At 40.2% G+C, this 17006-nt stretch overlaps 1 protein-coding gene across 2 annotated transcripts; it reads right to left on the bottom strand.

Annotated features, from left to right (window-relative positions):
- Positions 1-239: 239 nt before the first annotated feature.
- golga3 (golgin A3) lies at positions 240-16322 on the bottom strand. 2 transcript variants are annotated; one of them, XM_031743638.2, is made up of 24 exons: positions 16093-16322; positions 14863-15130; positions 13393-13659; positions 12377-12489; positions 11171-11895; positions 10817-10925; positions 10350-10656; positions 10057-10259; positions 9811-9948; positions 9416-9577; positions 8939-9307; positions 8624-8701; positions 6464-6727; positions 6250-6344; positions 5804-6020; positions 5005-5148; positions 4124-4321; positions 3872-3988; positions 3456-3595; positions 3218-3350; positions 2826-2948; positions 2507-2671; positions 2086-2252; positions 240-1928 (listed from the first exon to the last, which is right to left on the bottom strand). In XM_031743638.2, the coding sequence occupies exons 2-24, from the start codon at positions 15029-15031 to the stop codon at positions 1739-1741; spliced, it is 4593 nt and encodes a 1530-aa protein (XP_031599498.1). In that variant the 5' UTR covers positions 15032-15130; positions 16093-16322; the 3' UTR covers positions 240-1738. The 2 variants fall into 2 exon arrangements, with proteins under 2 accessions (XP_031599498.1, XP_031599499.1); XM_031743639.2 differs by having other exon boundaries at positions 13519-13659; positions 16093-16318.
- Positions 16323-17006: the final 684 nt, after the last annotated feature.

Here is a 17006-nt window from a genome sequence, read left to right as displayed (position 1 = left end):
AAAATAACGATTGAAAAGAGAAAATTCAAAGGGGAACCAGGAAACAAAACTACGGGGTAATTTACACAGTTTCGTATTTAACTTATACTTGAATGGGCACACCGTGACAGATGAATAGTGCAATCTTATGATAAATACCAATATCACATCTCTCGGCACTTTAAATCAGGGTTAAAATGTCTGGAAAAAATAATATATATAACAAAGCTGTAAGCAATAGAGAACACGGTCCAAAAACATATGGGAACACAGTATATCAACATATTTAATGTTTTGTGTTATTTGCTTCATCTCAATAAGCATTCTCCAAGCATTGTCCCTTTGGAAATTCATCAGCATACATGGGTATTTGCCTAAGCGTTTTAGTGTGGGAATGAGCATCAGCACAGCAGCTGCAGCACAACTGCATGCAGAAAGCTACTGTATCATCCAACAACCACTCTATACTGAAATGTTAGTGTAGCTGCAGCAGAATTATTATTGTTATCCAATTTATGGTTTGCATTAGATTCCATTTTTCTTTACACTATCAATTATGATGAATAAACAATCATACAAAAAAAGGACATGTACATAATATATTAACCTCTGCAAACAACAATTAACTTATCCCATTACCCATGAAACAGTTGGAAAAAAAAGTGATTCAGGGGTATTCATTTTTTTTGTAAATACAAACTTAATTAACTGTAACAGAAACTGAACACATCTGATTGCACTTACTGTTATTAGAAGTATTTTTTTTGTTTCATCTTATAACTTTACCCCTCAGTCAGTCCAGTTTTGATCAAGTGTGCGATGTCAGTTGATGTAATCCACATATTTTACAATAAACTGGTTTTAAGTAAGCAGTCACACATATATACAATATAACAAGTGACATCTTGCACACAACCTCAGCAGAAATATATTCACCCAAACAAATTAGTCCTTTATACCATATTAAAGATTGCTTAAGGCTTTTTTTGCGTACAAATTACTGCAGTCCATGCGAGACAAACTGATATTAATGTTGTTGTTTTTTTGTTTTGCTTTTTAGAGTTTAAGAACCCAGGGTGATATGGTTACAGCAAACATATTAAACACTGCATTTTAACATGAGGCAATACAAAATAACTGACTGCAACTGTGCGTGAATTTTTGAAGTTGATGAACAGGAGTGATAAAGTTTTAACACAGGCTGCCTGTTTAACCATGTCAGTTTTTTCATAGACGAATGACTTCACTCATAGACAGGCACACATAAATGGAAGAACATGTGGTGGCTAGCCTTTAGGCGGCCTCGTGGTTTGTTTCTGTCACTGAAAACACTTCTTTAAATGAAGCCAGTCATCATTAAGCAGCATGAATGCCACAGATCTAACACTGCGTGGATAGTAGCCAATTTTTGTGAGGAAAAACGCTAAATTAACAATGAGAGGGGAAAAAAAAATTATGACCTGAAAGATTTGTATAGACGGGGAAAAGAAGCATGGAACAAAAAGTTGTAATCTGTCAACTCTAAATAAATAAATGTGACAAAGGTGTAACACAAATAAAACACAACCATCAAATAAAGAAGAAAGAATAAAGCTATGGTATGTAAAGTATTACTCTGCGAACGCACCTCTGTGCCAATGGGAGAAATGCCAAATGTTGGCAGCAATTGTTAAAAGAGAAAGGGTGTAAGGGGCTAAAAAGTGCCTTGGTGGATAAAACTCCACTCTCTCTCTATTGGCCTGAGAAAAAAGTTCTTTAGTTATGATTGCTGCTGTTCCCCTTGGTTGTTATTTTCCATCTCCATGTTGTTTAGCTCTGTTGAGTTGGAGATGTTGTTTTGAAGCCTCAGTTGATCCATTCCTTCCTCTGTGTTTGTCCATGAGCTCATTGACTCATGTACTGTTACTGTGTGTTCCTCCATCTGCCTTTGGAGGCTGTCCATCTCCTCCCTGAAAGGAAAAAAAAAAAAAAAAAACAGAAAAAAAAAACTGTTACATCAGTTCTGGCATTTGAATAACTGCCCAGCACTACAAAAAAAAAAAAAAGTTTCATGTTGGTTTGCTGATAACGTTTAACCTAATCATTCACACAGAAAAAAGACCTTACTTGAGCTGTCGTAGACAGTTGTGGAGATTGTTGAGTGGCTCCTTGTTGACAGAAGTCGAAGGCTTCAGCAACTCATCCAGTAGGGAGGCAGGCACTGGGCAGTCTGGGATCTTAACTGGCGTTACTGGGGTGGATGGGTTCCCGTCACTTTTCAGTTCCATGCGCTGCTGCTCCAACAACAACAACAACAAAACATTATCTTCAGCAGGCACATCTTATATGGCATTATACTTGCAGTACTGACCTTTACATCTCTGTAAAAGACAGAATGCCTGCATTACTCATACTGTGAAATTAATGGGCACACCCAGCTAGATGACAACATAATGCTAATTGCAGCCATGTCACAGCTAGGAACTTGTAAGAAAGCACTAAACACATCACATAACACAACCGTTCATGGCACAAAAAGTTGCTTCACCTTCCTTAGACGACTCTGTTTGAAGTCCTGTTTGAGTTGCTGGTTTTGAAGCAGGACTGTCTTCATGCTGTTTCTCAGCTCACCCACTTTGGCCTGCAGCACAAACTTGTCCTTCCTGGTGCTGCTCAGCTCCTCCTGTACCGACTCCAGCTCCACTTTAATATTCTGAGTCAGACATTTTATTTTACCAGTAAATGGCTTGAAAGAGGCATAAATGACAGTGATTTCTTCTTTCTGAACATGAATATGATTCTGTGCATTTAGAAACATGGAAACATCAGACACTGTGCCTATACTGTATAATCAGGTCAAAGCTTGCCTGCAGAGCTGTCTGTAGGTTGTCGAGCTCCCTGTGGTGGCACTGCTCCATCATCTCCACCTGCTGCTTCTGAGCTTCAATCTCCCTCTGCCTCTGCTCCACCTCCCACTTCAAATCTTCAACCTGAACCAGCAGCCAGTGTTAGACGTCAGTGTTACTGAGAGGTGATCTCCAACAGTGAATTGGAGGGAGACTAAAACAGGTTTTAACAAACTGGAACACTGAAATGTTTATAGGAAATAAGGACTACATAACCCCAAGTGTTGTATTTGATTCAATTCAGCTAATCAGTATCAAATATTACAACATTCAAACAACAAAAACAAAATATTTTGGTTGGAATACAAATGTAGCCCAACTAACAGGTAAAGTAACCCAAAACGATTACTTGCCTCTTGGTTAGTGAGCGGCTGCTTTGCCAGTTCATCGTCCAGTTGTTTCCGGAGGATCTGGAGCTGGGAGTGAGCCTCAGCTAGCTCCTCTTGGAACCTGGCAACCTCCTGAGCGTGCTGCTCATCCTGAGCCCTGCAGAGTTTGTTAAGCAACTTGTTAAGCAAATCGTCAAATACTATAGGTTATGTAACACAGTATTAGATTAAAATCATTCTTTAATGAGGCAAATGCACGCACTGTAGTTTGTGGGCTTCATTCTGCAGAGCTTTAACCAGGTCCTCTTTGGCCTGCAAGTCCTTCTTGATCTCTGACAGCTCCAGCATGGCTGCCCTGTAGTGCCGTCTATTGTGGGCTGCCTCAGCCTTTGCTGCTGCCACCTAAAGGAAACATTCCATAATAACAATATGGGAAATCCAAAGACCACGCTACTCCCAATTTGGTGTCAAAAAGGAAAACGTACTGAGCTAGGCATGTGACAGTTAATCAGTTCGATTTATAGATTAGAAGGTTTTTGCTGTGTCTTGTGGAATTGTGTCAAAACAAAAAGGTATTTAACTCCCAAAATACTTTATTATGAGTTATTTTGAGGTTGTACTTCAGCTTAAAGAGAAGGAAATCATAATTTAGCCTAATATGCAGCACAGAACTCTTACCTGTTCTTTCAGGTCCAATACTTTGGTCTTCTCTTTTTCCAAGGCCAGCTGTAGACTTTGTACCATCTGCTTCATCTGCTGGTCCTCCTCCTCTTTACGCTTCAGAACAGCTTGAACCTGAAACCCCACTTTTCTAGTTTAGTCTACAGGTAATATGACATTTTATGTCACCAGGGTAATAAAAAAACCCCCAAAAGAACAAAACCCACATCTATATTATTAGATGCAATCATTTTTATTTTATTTTTTTACCTGCAAATTGAGCTGGACAAGATCTGCCTCCCTCTTTGCTAAAGCAGACTCCAGAATGTTGGCATGCTCCCGCAGTGCATTGTGGGACTGAGCTAATCCAGCCAGTTTTCCTTTTTCGTGTTCCAGCTCAAGTGCCAATTTCTTGTTGGCATCTTCTAACTTTCGGATCCGCTTCTTGAAGCAGCGTGATTCTTGAAGCTGTGGAAGCAATATATGTCATTGATACAAAAAAACAAAATAAAAAACATATGAACTGAATCATTTCAGAAGTGCAAATAAACTGCTCATACACAGTATTATCATTATTAAGGAAAAATTGGATGTAAAAGTTCATGAAATTATTTCTTTTTCCATGAACCAACTAAGCTCTTTCCACACATTGGACACCTAACCTATCATTCTATTATCAGTGATTGCATTCTGGTATTCATACGTAAGCCAGTTTTACGATAATCTTCCTCAAGTCTTCATTACATGACCCACATCAACATAAGCCACAGTGTTAGCAAGAAATTTGACAGAACATGAAGTGACAATGTCTTAATGCATTTTATGCTTCAAGATTGCTGTTCTTGAAATCTTAACATACGTATATTTTATTTATTCTTTTGTCTATTAATCATGTTTGTCACAAGCAGATAGACAGCAGGAGAAGTGTGTCACTTGAAGACTTTGTCTGTCTTGTATTATTGCCTTTTGGTTGGTTCTCCAAAGCGAATGATCTTTTAGTGAAATGACCATCTCAAGATTCTGGGGAGACACTTCATAGCTGGAAGATGCCATGAGATTAACAGAGAAAAGCATGTCTGAAAGGGGCTAAAAAGAGGTTTGAACTGAGAAAAAAAACTATATGAGCTATAAGATGAAAGATTAACGTTTACCTCATCTTCAAGCTCCAGAACCTTCTCCTGGTATTCTTCTAGCTCTGTGGATGTTAGGGTGATCACTTCTTGAAGTTCCTTCTCTAGCATAGCTTTGCTGTTGGTAACAGCCTGCAGTTCAGCCTGTAGGGTCTCAATCTTCTTCTGTATGACAAATAAATAAATGTTTGAGTTAGCCGACAACTACAGTTATATTCAAAATGCAGGGGCATACAACTTTCTGACAAGAAAATGGTAACAAATGACAAGAATATGGGTCAATCCATATAAAAAAGAAATCTGTCAAAAAAAGAAAATAAAAACCTCACGCATTCAGAATCAGATGATATTTTTAACATTAACTTTAGCTTATGTAATTAAGCTGTAGAGAGGGCTGTTACAACATGGTTGCAATGCATAAACCTGGCATTACCAAGATTAATGCACATTTGAGAGTTGAGTAGTGCACAAAGGCACTGGTCTGGAGAGAAAGACAGATGACTCATACTTTAACATAAACGATATAGGCCTGGGTTCCATAGTGAGGGTATCCAGTGGATCCATTATGCTGTAGAGGGGCATTTTACAGGAAAAATGTCTGATCCCTACCACCTATGTAAGCACTGTCCATCATAAAAGAGGTGTACAGACTGTAACACATGTCTGTAGGAGTTAATGCACCCATTTTATTTATTTATTGTGATATGAATTATAAATGAATAAGAGCAGGTATAGCTTTCTAACAGTGATACTTCTTCTAATGCTTGAAACTCTTTAAATAGATGTTGCAGCTTGAAGCTTTAAAAGAAGTGTTCATTACCTGCAAGGCCTGGCTGTTCCCTTCATCTGATACCTGGGCCTTCAATTTAGCCAGCTCTGCCTCGGCTGTCTCCTTGTCAGTCAGAGCCTCTTGGAGCCTCCTGCTCAGGATGCCCACGGCGTTCTCGTAGGCCTTGTGTTTGGCCTTCATCTCCTTCTGAGCGCTGGTCAAATCTGTTCCCAGCTTCTTCACACGCACCTTCTGTTCAGTGATGGCTCTATTTCAAATAACATATGAATGAAAAAATTAAATAAAAATGTATTTTACTTCCAGATATAACAAACACAGAATTTCTGAGGATTGATACAATTTTAAAAATTACATATACAAACTTTTATTTCTATGAGGAGTTTAGGCATCACCCCTTGTTTCTATTTATAAATACCAAATGACTACATAGAGGGGCATCATGGGCCAAATCATCACTGTGGGACCACATGACTCACTTCTTGGCTTCAGCCTCCATTTGCTCCACCTGTTTCCTTAGACCTTCATTCTCCTGTGTCACTGCTGCTAGCTGGCTCTGATCAAACTGTAGAGACTGCATTGGGGAAAAAACCCAACACATTCACGTAAAAGAAAAACACCCAAGGTCAATATAATATTTTCTTTATTAATATAATACTGTAATGCCATGAGCAAATATCAGACAAACAGTACCTGAATCTGGGTTTCAAGCTGATCCCTTTCATTCTGAATGGTTTGCAGATGGGCCTCCATGTTACTCATCTGCTCCTGCACTCTCACCACCTCCTTTTGCAGCCGGGTCTGCTCCAGCTCTGCCTTCTGCTTCTCCCCCTGAGCAGCCAGTAGCTCCTGCTTCAGGTCCTTCACCTCCGTCGATAGACGCTTTTTGGTGGACTTGAGCTCATTGATCAGCTGGTCTTTGGAGCTGGCATCCCTGCGGTATGCTTCCACCATCACCTGTGAAGTAAATGGCATTTTTAGCCCCAGTAAAATGTTTAAAGTGGAACAAAATACTTATGAAGCATTTGCTCCTTTGGAGATGTGCAAGTAGTCTCACTCATATTTGCCTTGACTGACACAGCAGGGAAAAAACAAGAACTGACAGCACTGCAGGAGACAGGGCTGCATCATCACCAGGGTTTGAGAGAGATTTAATTCACTGATGCTGTCTATTCATAAAGAGATGGATAAGCTTTATTTTTGCAGGCCAAACATGGACACAGTCCACCAATGAAAACGGCTATAGTGAACCATTGTAAAACCTTTAAAATGGCAAATATATTTCTACCCTTTTAATGAGAGGACACAAGTCTGTTCTGCCATTTATGAATTAGCAAGAAAAAAATTAAAATGAAAAATCTCTCTAAGACTGAACTTGCTGATTTTTTTTATAGTGCTAATAAATTCACATTGCTTTTTAACAAATTGACAGCAAATACCATATTTGCTTCCTTTTATCCTGTATATGTTTAAAATTAGGGACGTGCAGGACTAGTCGACTAATAATCGCTGTTGTCAGTAGTCGGTAACAGACTTACCAGTCATTTAATCTAATTGTTAAAATTTTCATTGATACCCAACGCTGGTAAATTCTTGTGTCCTAAATGTTGTTGAGAAACGCCATAAATCTGTTAATCAGCCTGATCGTTTGGTTAACACTATTATTGCTAGTTCTTTAAAGGAGACGAGATCATGGATACAAATGGCGGAAATTAGTTTTCTCTGAAGGGTGGATGGGCTCATCCTTAGCAATAGGGTATGGAGTTCAGTCATTCAGGAGGGGCTCAGAGTAGAGCCGCTGCTCCACCACATCAAAAGGAGACAGCTAAGGCTGTCACCACCTGCGTACGGTGATCCAGCCAAACATGCTGGAAAGATCTATCAGCTGGTCTGGGAACACCACAGTGAGATAAGTGGAAGAAAATGGCTGGATAATTTATTGTTTTGTTATTTTAGATTTTAACAGTTATTCAAGTGAACGTCACGATTTTTCGAAAAGCAAGCATCATTCATTCATAATGCACGGCACAATGCGCCATACTTTCAGTTGTGATTTATTCGTTTTTCAAATGGGGTTTTTTCTGGTTATATTTTAGTAATACATGAACATCTTCTGTGTTAATATCTGTTTAATATCTGTTTAAGTGGTTTTTCTTCTTTGTTGTCTGGAGCATAACGCGCAATGTTCATAATGCACAATTTAATTTAATATTTGAGTGTTTCTTCGTATTAGACTTGTGGGTTAGTCTAATTTTTTCCTTGTTTTGTTGGCTAAGAAATGTGTTGCCACTATTTAATATGTTACTATCAACCATGCTAAAATATGCAGCTGACTTCTTTTTAATATAGTTTCTTTACACCCAGTGAACAAACGGGATTAGTTTATTGATAATAGAGACATTTTCACAAAAACTTTAATGTCCCTGGTACACTTATTTGGTTGTCATGTGTTGCTCAAAACAGTTCAATTACTATTTGATGGACCAAGATGTTAATGCATGCATATAAAGAGAGCCTACAATAACTCAAATCTTGAAAGGCACACAATGCTGTGCATGAGTCTGTCATTCTGTCAACTAACTCCACCCTTTTCATGACAGTCTGTCAATGCAAAATAAAGCAGCATTGGACAATGCTCAATCCAGTGAGGCGTGTCAACACCGCTCTCCTCCAGAGAATGTGTCTGCCATCTGGCTCTACAATACATACTCCCACGACAGCCACAGCCTTAGCCAGCTGGGAGCCACTCTGACAAGTGGCTTATAAATGTACATTAAGTCTTTCTGAGTTGCTGCTGACAAAGTTCATGCAGGCAGCATATAACGTCATGTAAAAGCTATGAAGGCGTCTTACCTTTTGTTGCAGGAACTGCTCCTTAAATTTCTGAGCTTGCTTCTTCAGGGAATTATTTTCTTGTTGTAGAGTTTCAATCTGTAACATAATACAATTGTTTCATTACTCACTATATGTTGTATCAATGCTACTTGACTTTTATTTAAATTAATATTAACTACACTGAAGAAAAGGGGATAAAAAATTCTAATCCTCATTCTTCAGGCACAAAAACAACCCTCTTTGACCCATCACAAACATTTCCGAACCGCTATAAACATTTTAGGTAAATCTAAAATAAGTTAACTCTACCTCAACACATCTTTTGTCTCATACCTGATTGGCTTTGACTTGGATTTCCTGTCGTAGTTGATCCAAGACATCTGAGGTCACCAGAACATCCTCTCCAAGCCTCTCAGCACTCTCATCAAGTTGGCTCTTGTCTGCCCGGGCTGCCTGCAGTGCTACCTCAAGGACAATCTTCTCGTTCTGGAGGTACTGGATGTTGTCATCCTTGGCAGTGCTTTCTGTCTGCAGCTCAGCCAGCTGGGCCTCCAGCTCCTGGTATCGGGCCTCTAGCTGATTGATGGACTGCTCTTTGGTGTGCAAGTTCTCCTGAGTGGTTGTCAGCTGGCGCATCAGCTCCAGATGTTCCTTCTGAAGTGTCTGCAGCTGTGCATCCTTCTGGGAAAGGGTCAGCTTTACCTAAGACAGAACATTAAGAGCAGAGTTTACAAATTAAGAATTACGTCTAAGAATTTTATTGCACATGCAGGGTGACAAATAAGTCATGATTACATCTGGCGTGACTACCTGCTCTAGTTCTCTTTCCAGGGTGCTGGCTGTGTTGGCAAGCTTTATTAACCGTTCTCGCTCTTCTTCAAATTCGTCCAGCTTGTGCTGCAGGTCATCTTCCACCATGCTCTTTGCATCCTGGATCTGCTTGTAAGCAGCTTCTTGGGTCAGCATGTCGGCCTACATTACAGATCGTAAAAGCACTTTAAACAAAGTTCAAATATAGTCAATATACCCATTTACACAAACCGTTAAAAGCAAATTTTAATGCAATTCCTATGATTGAGTTTTTAGTACTTTGATTGGTTTTATTTAATTCCCTTGGCTAAATAACAAAGTTACCGTGTAGTTTATTTTGACTTTAGATTTAAACCTGAAGCTGGTATATTCAGAAAAGATGTCAGAGAAAATACCTCAATGCTCTGTAGCTGTACAGCGATGCGTTCTTTTTCTTTGATGGAGCGATGTTGGGTCTCAGTGAGTTGATGTGACAGTGTCACATTTTCCAGCTTCAGATGCTCCAGAACACCAATCTGAGTCATCTGTCCAGCCTATAAAAAAAAACAAACAGAACCAGACATGTCAATGGTTTTGTCTCCACCATGACAACTAATGCCAAGCCGTGACATTAAAACCAACTGCATTGGCATTAAACTTACCTGCATGTTGGCCATTTCACTTTGCAGACGCACTCTTGCCTCCTGGGCCAGAGCTAGCTGCTGCTGGTACCACTGTCTGACCTGCTGAAGTGAATCAATCTCGGCCTGGGAGGTCTTCAGTCGGCTCTGTAGGGTACTGCGCTCCAGCTGCACCTGTTGAAGCTGACTCTGAAGACCACCCATCTGCTGACGCAACTCCTGAACTGCAAAAGCGCAGGATCAAAACATAAAATTGAAAAATATGAGGTGGAGGTGAGTATATACACTCAGCCATTTGAGTCTCCATCACTCACCTGTATTGTCCCTTGAGGTTACAGTGTTTTGCATCTCCTCCACTTTCCCCATCAGCCTGTTGTACTGGTCTTCAGCAACCTTTAGATCATTGCTTAGAGAAGCCAGACTGGCATTCTTGTTCTCTAGACTGCTCTGGAGCTCTACCATAGCCTTCTCTAGCTGGCTACAGCTTTGCCGTAGTGTGCCAACCTCTGTAGTGAGGGCACTCTGCTTCTCCTTGCTGACTTGAGCCTCCTCCATTTTAGCCTGAAGCTGTGCATTCACTGTTGCAAGCTGGGCCTGAAGCTCTGTCTTCTCCTTGAGAGCCTAGAAGACAGGGCAGGTGGTTATAGCATGTAGCCCGATTATTTTCAGTGTGTACTTGTATTACATTGGTCGCCCACAAGGTTATATTAGGAACTGAAGACCAAAACGGCCAAAAAAATAAAAAATAAATAAATAAAATATTACTGATGGTTTGCATTACCTGATTGGCCTCAGATGACAAGGATTCCAGCTGGCCCTCAAGCCTCATTTTCTCTTTCAACACTTGGAGCACTTCATCATGACCCATCACAGAACTCTCCAAAGAAACACTAAAACAAATTTAAACAACCTCAGTGAATAAGATCCAACAAATGAGTTGAGAGGTTGAACAAAAGATTATACATGTCAACATTTTTCCAAAATGAGAATTTTCAGGTTCCCTCATACACTACTTCAAGTGATATTACAGAAAAATACACAGTAACCACAACTGCACTACTATTTTACTAACCTCATTACTCAAAAAATACATTCAAACATTTATTGATTTGCCTTTCTTGTAAGAAATCGTCACCTGCTGGAGAAGCTGTCCCTGCGGCTACGAGGCTCTGCTGTCCCTTCTCTTTCCTGCTCCAGCTCCAGTAAGTGTTGCTCTTCAGTGGCTGCCTGCAGAACCTCCTGAAGGGAAGGGAACTGACCCATAGCCTCAGGGGCGATCTCGCGTCCATCTACTGTGTATGGCCCCTGCTGCCTCTCCACTGCTGCAGAGAGCATACCGTAGGTTCCCCTGGTAGACACACTGCTGTAGGAAGAGCTGTCACTGTCGTTGCCATCATTCCCGGGTCTTACCCCTGATTCACTGCCATCAATTTCTGACACATTGTCCCGGACGTGGAGGGGAGCACCGGACTGTGCCTCTGTCTCAGAAGTACTGCACTCTGACGTCACACTGATCTCAGACAGTGTGGACACAGAGCTAATAGTGGAGTTGACAGAGCTTATGTCTGCTGCCTTTATGCCGCCTCCTCCTCCTCCTCCACCACCACCACCATCATTCTCAGGAGACTTGTAATCAGCCAAGGAGTGGATCTTGTTAGGGCGAGGTGACCTGGACTTCTTCTCTTTGGGAGGGGGAATTCCAAGGCTACCAAGTTTGGGACCACGTGGGACACTGGTCCTCAAGAAGGAATACTCCTTGGTCATGGCAACAGTACTAGCCCGGGGTAGTGCCTCAGGATGTAGCATAAGTTCTGGATCCAGGGTACTGAATGGTCTGCTCTTGGTGGTGGTACGATGAGACTAAAAAACAGAAGAGAGAATCAGAGGTTGTATTTGAATCAAAAAGAACAACTTGACATCTATTCTTTAATTGGTAAAATGAGTGTGCTGCAAAAATAACCGGAATAAATGTGTAAATATTTATATTCACATCAAGTAACAGAAAACTCCTTAGAATAAGTCCAGTAATTACTGTACAATTACTAATCTAAGTCACAAACATAGCCAAAAAGTTAAACTAATGTCACAGGAAAAGGCAGGAAAAAGTAAATTAGCAGAAACAAGTGACACTGAATTGGTGCACCACTCTACCTCTCCTAAGATTATGTTCAAGGACTGCTTCTCTGACATTATCATGTAAATATTGTGATATAATTTTGTATTCATTGGCTGGAAGTCTCTCAGGTCCTGAGGTAATAAAACAGCTCCTCCACCAAGGTGCAAATGTTTATGTGTATATTTTTTGCCAGAAAAACATTATTTTCCCTTTGAATTCACCCACCCTCTCCTTCTGTCTCTGCACTCTGTACTGTTTTAGTTGCTCCTCCAGGCGCCGGCGAGCCTCTAGGCGAATCTTCTCCTCATTCTCCATCTCCAGTGATGGTTTCTGGTTGGCTGAAGGGCAAGGAAAGTTAAAACAAAGAGAAAAATGCTACCGCTTAATATATACTATCCAACTACAACGAAGCAGATTATTTAAACAGCCTATTATGTCACGATTGCAAACGCTGGAATTTGGCATGGTGGTGAGTGAAGCTTCTTGGAGGTCTGGTTCTCAAATGACAATGGTAAACAAATTGTTCAAATTTTAGTTATTTTAATACTTGGCCACGAAGTGTGTTTTAGTAAAAAGCAATGGGCAGTAAGTCAAGGTTTGCCACTTGACTTAAGGGTTAATGCCATTTTTAGAGCAGATGTTACATAACTGTTGTGTGTTACACCCATAAAATTAAAGGCTTCCTATAGTATAGAGGTACGCAGCTATAATACTGCAATAGATGTACACTGAATTAGAGCTGTGTATTCACCAACAATTAAGAGATACTTCATGTGGGTTTTTCCTGTGGAGTTATTTTGATTCTCTGTAGGAGTTATAATGTGCAGGCAAACAAAATCAGGAGTTATTGCCATGCTTCAAAATATAAGCTTTCATAACTGTGAATAAGGCAACCGTGCCAATTGTTAAAAATACCATGTAAAAGATCATGTATCAGAGTGATTAGGAGCAAAACAAAGCCATGAACTCAAATAGTGTCTTGAAAAAAAAAAAAAAAAAAAAGCACCCACACGAAATTCTAGTTAAACAAAAGACTGCTATTGGAGTTGCAGGGAGGAGGTAAAGTCAAACAGCTAAATGAAATCCTCACTGAATCCTTCAGTCCAGATAACACACAGACAGGGGAGTTAAAGCAAACACTTGTACATGAGCCAACGACCAAAACACTCCACATCAAAACGGGAGGTTAAAATAGAAAGGGTTATAGAGGGGGCATTCACTGCACATAAATTTATGCTTACACAGTTCAGTCTCCTGCATAGGCATACTGAGTCTGAGTGACTGCAATGCATCACCCTTGTGAACCGTGACCTCAGCACTAGCCCCCTCAGACTTCTCTAGCATCATGGGTGGATAAGCAGCCACACCTGGGGAGGGCTCGTGGTTCTGCGAGTTGACAGGGGAGCTGGTGCTCTGGGGAGGAGCTGTCAGAGGCAGGGTGTCCCCTGCAGTATCAAAGCCCTCTGCCAGTCCATTTCCATTTGGCATCACATCTGAATTGACAGGACCTGAAAGAGGAAGGGGGAAAAAGCCCTCAGGAATCCAACAATTAGTCATGAGAAATTCTTGTGAACTAGTTTGAGTAGATGTGATTCTTTTGGCAAACTGGCTAGACAACTTTGTCAAGCAACAATAGCTTACGTGCACAAGGCAACGACAAACATTCATGTAACACTATTGTTACTGAAGCATCCCTCCTAGCTGCATCTACTCTTATAGGAGCAAAACTGGGATTCAGCTTGCAACACAAACATATTTAAAGGGACTGGAAATCTATTTTCTTTGTCACCCACAGACTACAGACAAAACTTGCCATTTTCTGTCAGTGGTGGAAGTGGTTTGTTCATTTTACATGACAGACATTTTCTATGTCCTCTTGTCACTGGTTGAAGTAGTTATGGAGTAGGAAAACGTGATTCATTTTCAACAATAGAATGCGGGAACGTCTGCCAAGCAGCTGTCATTCAAAACTGAAGAAATCATCCCAGAAATCTCCCGCTGAGATGAGTTTATTTGTGGTAAAATCTTAAAATCTTATTACATTTTTTTTTTTAAATGATGTTGTTTGTTGCTAATGTAATTATGGATATTTAAATGTACAGAAAATAAATGAGATATTCAAATGCTTTTTCCAAATATAATTACAAAAAATATTTCTGTACACTATTCAGTAAAACGCATTTATATTTCAAATGAAATGAACTCCCCGTAATTACAAGTGGAGCCTAAAGGCCACTTTAAAGAACAATGCCCTGAAATAATTTAACACATCAAAAGCACACTGATCAACATTGAGCTATTTTGGAGGATTTTGTATTTCTGGGTAGCGCACTGTGTGAGAAAATCTCCCTGCTACTTTTTCCAGTTTGTCTCATGTGTATCCTCAAACTCGTACACTTACATACATTACAATTAGATACATTCTGTACACATATTTTCTGTCAAAAAAACAAAACAAAAAAAACCGAAACACTGTAAAAAGATGATGAAAAATTAGAATTCAGCTCAGCTATATAATATGCTTGTTCGAAGGCCTGTGTAACATGGAGCTGCAGATGGCCCAGAGAGGCTAGTCATAACCACCAAAACAGTTCATGCATGGCAGAATACAAGTGTTAGATAAAAGAGACACCATTACACTTCAGAACTTGAACTGGATACCTCACAATCTAGGAATGAGTGATCCTTTCCAGAAAAGCATGCTTACTCACCGTTATGAATATCCCCCTTTGCATCCTGTGGGTTTTCCAGCCCTTTTTTAAATGACGTTTCATGCTCCACAGCATGGGCTTGAGCCTCTTTGGATTTTATAACATGGTCCTCTTGATAAGTATTGGCCTCCATCTGGGCTGCCACTGACTGCTCAGTATCCACTTCCATTAAGAAAAGTAACAGTCACAGCACTGCTGGTGCACTTCTTGAAAGGGCATCTCACTACGCCATCGTCTTAGGAGGCAGACTAGCTGAGAGCATGTCAGTCTACAGGAGCACATACAAGAAGAGAGAAAATATATAACAACTTGTAGCTCCAGTATTGAGATTGCGACACATGAGAAAGATCAACATGCAACACAGAAGAAGCCATAAGGACTCACCAGGGATCTGTTTTACTCACTAATAAGATTACGTAACAACAGCCTGCTTTTATAAACATAAGCTATAATTAAATACTAACAAACTACCTTGGTAAGTGGACTTTTGAGGTTAAATATAACTTAACTCTGCAATAATTTATGTGTACTTTAAAAAGAAATGCAACAAAAGTTTCCCCGTTTTATCGCCTATTTGTCAGCCACGCACCACTGAAGTAAATCTGTGAGGGTATGTGTACAACCTACCAGAGATACGCCTTATCAAGGATAGTTGATATTTAAATCTAAGCCTTTCCGAAGATTAAAACACAGTGGCAGCAGTACTCTGCAAAGCCCTTCCACGTGACATGTTATATTATTATCATATCCTACTATAAATGATAACCTTTGACTCATAGGGTGTGTTGCAAAGACTGGTGCAGCCGCTGGACGCACAGCGGCTACAACTGCTGCTAGTAGCTAGGGTGCTAGCATCTACTCAGACTCAGACTCGGAGTCGGCAACTCGGGAAAAAAAGCAAGACAGTTGATGGCAAACGTTACTGTAAAGCCCCTATATTCCCAGCGACTAGGCTGAATAATTTCACTTCATATAAAACTGACAATGACAAGAAAGACGCACTAAACTTTAGGTGGGTAGCACTTGCTAGTGAAGCTAACGTGACTGCTAATTAGCCACGGGACCTGTCAAGCTAAGAATTGCTACAAGCTGGAATCGCCTTCATAGGACCATTTTCTGAAACGCTTAAAGTCATTCACCAAAACACCTGGCTTCACCTTTGTTACAAACCCCAGTATAAATTATAAAATATATCACAGATAAATGCTACAAAATACAACAAATACTCACCTTCTTGCGAGCTTCGCCTTTTACTACGTGGCTGTTTAGTTTCGGTCCCTTTTCTGTCCGACTAGAAACATTGGGCTCAAACAATAAATTATTTGAAACAACTAACTAAGCTTGTCGGGTCACTGACAGCCTTCTATGTGTACTCTCAAGTGTTAAAATTTAGATAGAAAAACATATATTATAAATCCGCGCAATATCTGAAGGTGTATATAGCAATAATACATGTATTACACGACCCATAATAAGGAACGGACGGTCGCTCCGCTGACTCTCTCGGATGTGGTACAATGCTTCACTCTTGTGGTCAAATACTGCGCCCTGCTTTCCAGCTGTGCTGACAACCTGCAGCTGTGGCAACCACCAGAAGTACCGTTACATGCAGCTGGTGCCACTTTATAGGCCTTCCCCAGACGGTGCACGGACAAGCATTAATAAACACACACGATTAAATCACGCCACTACTTAACGTAATTAGATTAAATAGGATTCCACATCTAGGATTTGAGCTATGTTTTTATTTAAAGGTAAAGCACTTTCACTGGTACAGCACTGTTCAAGAGTCTCAAGTTATTGCTCATGTCTTTAAAATTTTAAAACTCTGTTTTAAAAATTCAAACAAACTTGAAAGTCAGTATTTGAAATCACGACATTTATTCTTCAACACAGCCTGAACTTTCTTAGACAAGCTTTCTTGTCATTTCTTCTGTAGTTTTCAGGCATGGTTCTCTCTCTGGCTTTGTGTGTGTGTGTGTGTGTGTGTGTGTGTGTGTGTGTGTGTGTGTGTGTGTGTGTGTGTGTGTGTGTGTGTGTGTGTGTGTCTAAGGGGCTGCAAGAGCTTCATAAATGTCTAAGATGCCGTACCTATAAATGTCTCTCTTTTTAGTTGGTTGGTTGGTTGGTTTTTAATTCTGGCA

Source organism: Oreochromis aureus, linkage group 12 (assembly GCF_013358895.1).
Source record: "Oreochromis aureus strain Israel breed Guangdong linkage group 12, ZZ_aureus, whole genome shotgun sequence".
NCBI classification, from domain to species: Eukaryota; Metazoa; Chordata; class Actinopteri; order Cichliformes; family Cichlidae; genus Oreochromis; species Oreochromis aureus.
The sequence above is the reverse complement of the archived record's forward strand: the minus strand, read 5'-3'. Positions and strand labels throughout refer to the sequence as shown.

What these genes read in the sequence shown, in the direction of transcription:
- golga3 (XM_031743638.2), bottom strand. Translation starts at nt 15,031, where the DNA reads ATGGAAGTGGATACTGAGCAGTCAGTGGCAGCCCAGATGGAGGCCAAT. An exon ending in TGTCATCTGAGGCCAATCAG is followed by an intron (nt 10,657 to 10,816) that starts GTAATGCAAACC and finishes CCTGTCTTCTAG; the next exon opens with GCTCTCAAGGAGAAGACAGA. An exon ending in GTGAAATGGCCAACATGCAG is followed by an intron (nt 9,949 to 10,056) that starts GTAAGTTTAATG and finishes TTTTTTTTATAG; the next exon opens with GCTGGACAGATGACTCAGAT.